Raw genomic sequence first — 1,511 nt, 5'->3', positions numbered from 1 at the left:
CAGAAAGACATGCCATTTGGATTTCAGAGAGATTTGGACGCGTTGCAAGATCTCGTGGTTTAGTGGTCGTTCTTGTCGCCTGTGTAGTTGTCTTTGCATTGGTTGTTGCATCGGTTTTTATTTTTTATTCATTTTTTCGTCTCTTGAAATGTCTGATGCATTAGTGTGTCACCCATGGAATGTGTTTTACATTACTTTTCGTTGCGGAATTTGATCACCTGAATTTGTTTAGAAACAGCTACTTATTTTCGGTCATATTTTAGCTATTGGTCATTTAGTACCAGTGCATGTTATTTTTTACCTGAATACTTCCATGATATTCAGTTCTCAATTACCGACCATGAAGGCTCTCCGGATGCCTTTTACGACCCCTCCCGAATTCCCTTCAGTTCCCTTCAGCGAGGTTTCCATCTCCTTTCAGCTGGTGGCCAACAGCGTGGTGGCGGCGGCCGTGAACGTGGCGGGCGTGTGGCTGCACCAGATGATGGAGGCGGCGCAGCGCAAGGCGTTCCTGGACACGCGCAACTGCATCGCCGCCAGACTGCACATGGAGGATGAAAATGACAAACTGGTGAGTACAAAGAGGGCGGTTTCGTGCCTGCTTTGCTCGTCTGCGCTCGTTGGGGCACGCTGGGGTGGCCCATGTCATGCTCGTGGGCCTTTTGCGTTGGGAATTGTTAACGGAATCTAGTTTTGTTTGTGATCTTGGGTTTGATCTTTCTTATTGATGCTCATTGTTAGGAGATAGTTCTTCCCGGTGCGATATATTACGGTTGGTGCCAACACAAATTTGTTCCCAAACACTTTAAAGCGCCATCTTGAACTTCCTGTCCAGCATTTATATCTACTGAGTATGAGGTATCAGTCAGTATAGCTTTCCTCGCGTCTTTCGCTACAGGGACGAAGTATGGTCTCCTCTGTGTTATTCTCTTGTCTTCCAATCTTTCAAATTCCATATGTTTCGCAAAGTACTTCCAACTTTTCCTGATGCATTTGTCTGCCTGGTATTTCCGGGACATTCACGTCACTTGGTATTGAAATCCTGGTCTTGTGTTGTTCAAGGGCTTCCGTTGCTGGTTTAAGGTGTGCTCTGTTGAGGCGCTGGCATGTTTTTATGTATGGGTTCTCTGCATTTTCTCCATTTTCCGTTTTTTTTTACATAATAAATTATACCCCATTTCTCTATCTATCTCTATCTCTATATATTTCCCTCCTTCCCTCCCTCCTCTCCCCTTTCCCCTCTCCCCCTCTCCCCGACCTTTTTTCCTCCTCGTCACCCCCTCGCCCTCCCCCACGCCCTCTCCAAATGTACACATGTGCGGGTGCTGTTGCCGGAAGTCCTCCGGAGGAACCTTAACTCCGAGTGGCAGGTAAGAGGGTCTAATCAGGGGGAGAGGGGGCCTAAGGGGGCGTGGGGAGGTATTCACGGAGGCCTATCCCCGCCTGGGCCCTCGGGTGACGGAGCGGCCGCCGCGTGCGTCTTCGGCATGGCTTTGGTTTGTCTGGTTAGG

At 48.7% G+C, this 1,511-nt stretch overlaps 1 protein-coding gene across 1 annotated transcript in view; it reads left to right on the top strand.

Annotated features, from left to right (window-relative positions):
* LOC119592519 (adenylate cyclase type 1-like) overlaps positions 1-1,511 on the top strand; it is a gene marked incomplete in the record, with an annotated part of 97,990 nt that overhangs the window by 30,943 nt on the left and 65,536 nt on the right. The window contains 1 exon segment of the mRNA XM_037941372.1: positions 422-571. Coding sequence (XP_037797300.1) covers positions 422-571 — 150 coding nt within the window.

The sequence above is a fragment of the Penaeus monodon genome, chromosome 30 (assembly GCF_015228065.2).
Source record: "Penaeus monodon isolate SGIC_2016 chromosome 30, NSTDA_Pmon_1, whole genome shotgun sequence".
NCBI classification, from domain to species: Eukaryota; Metazoa; Arthropoda; class Malacostraca; order Decapoda; family Penaeidae; genus Penaeus; species Penaeus monodon.
Note: the sequence above shows the minus strand (reverse complement) of the source record. Positions and strands in the feature narration are given on the sequence as shown.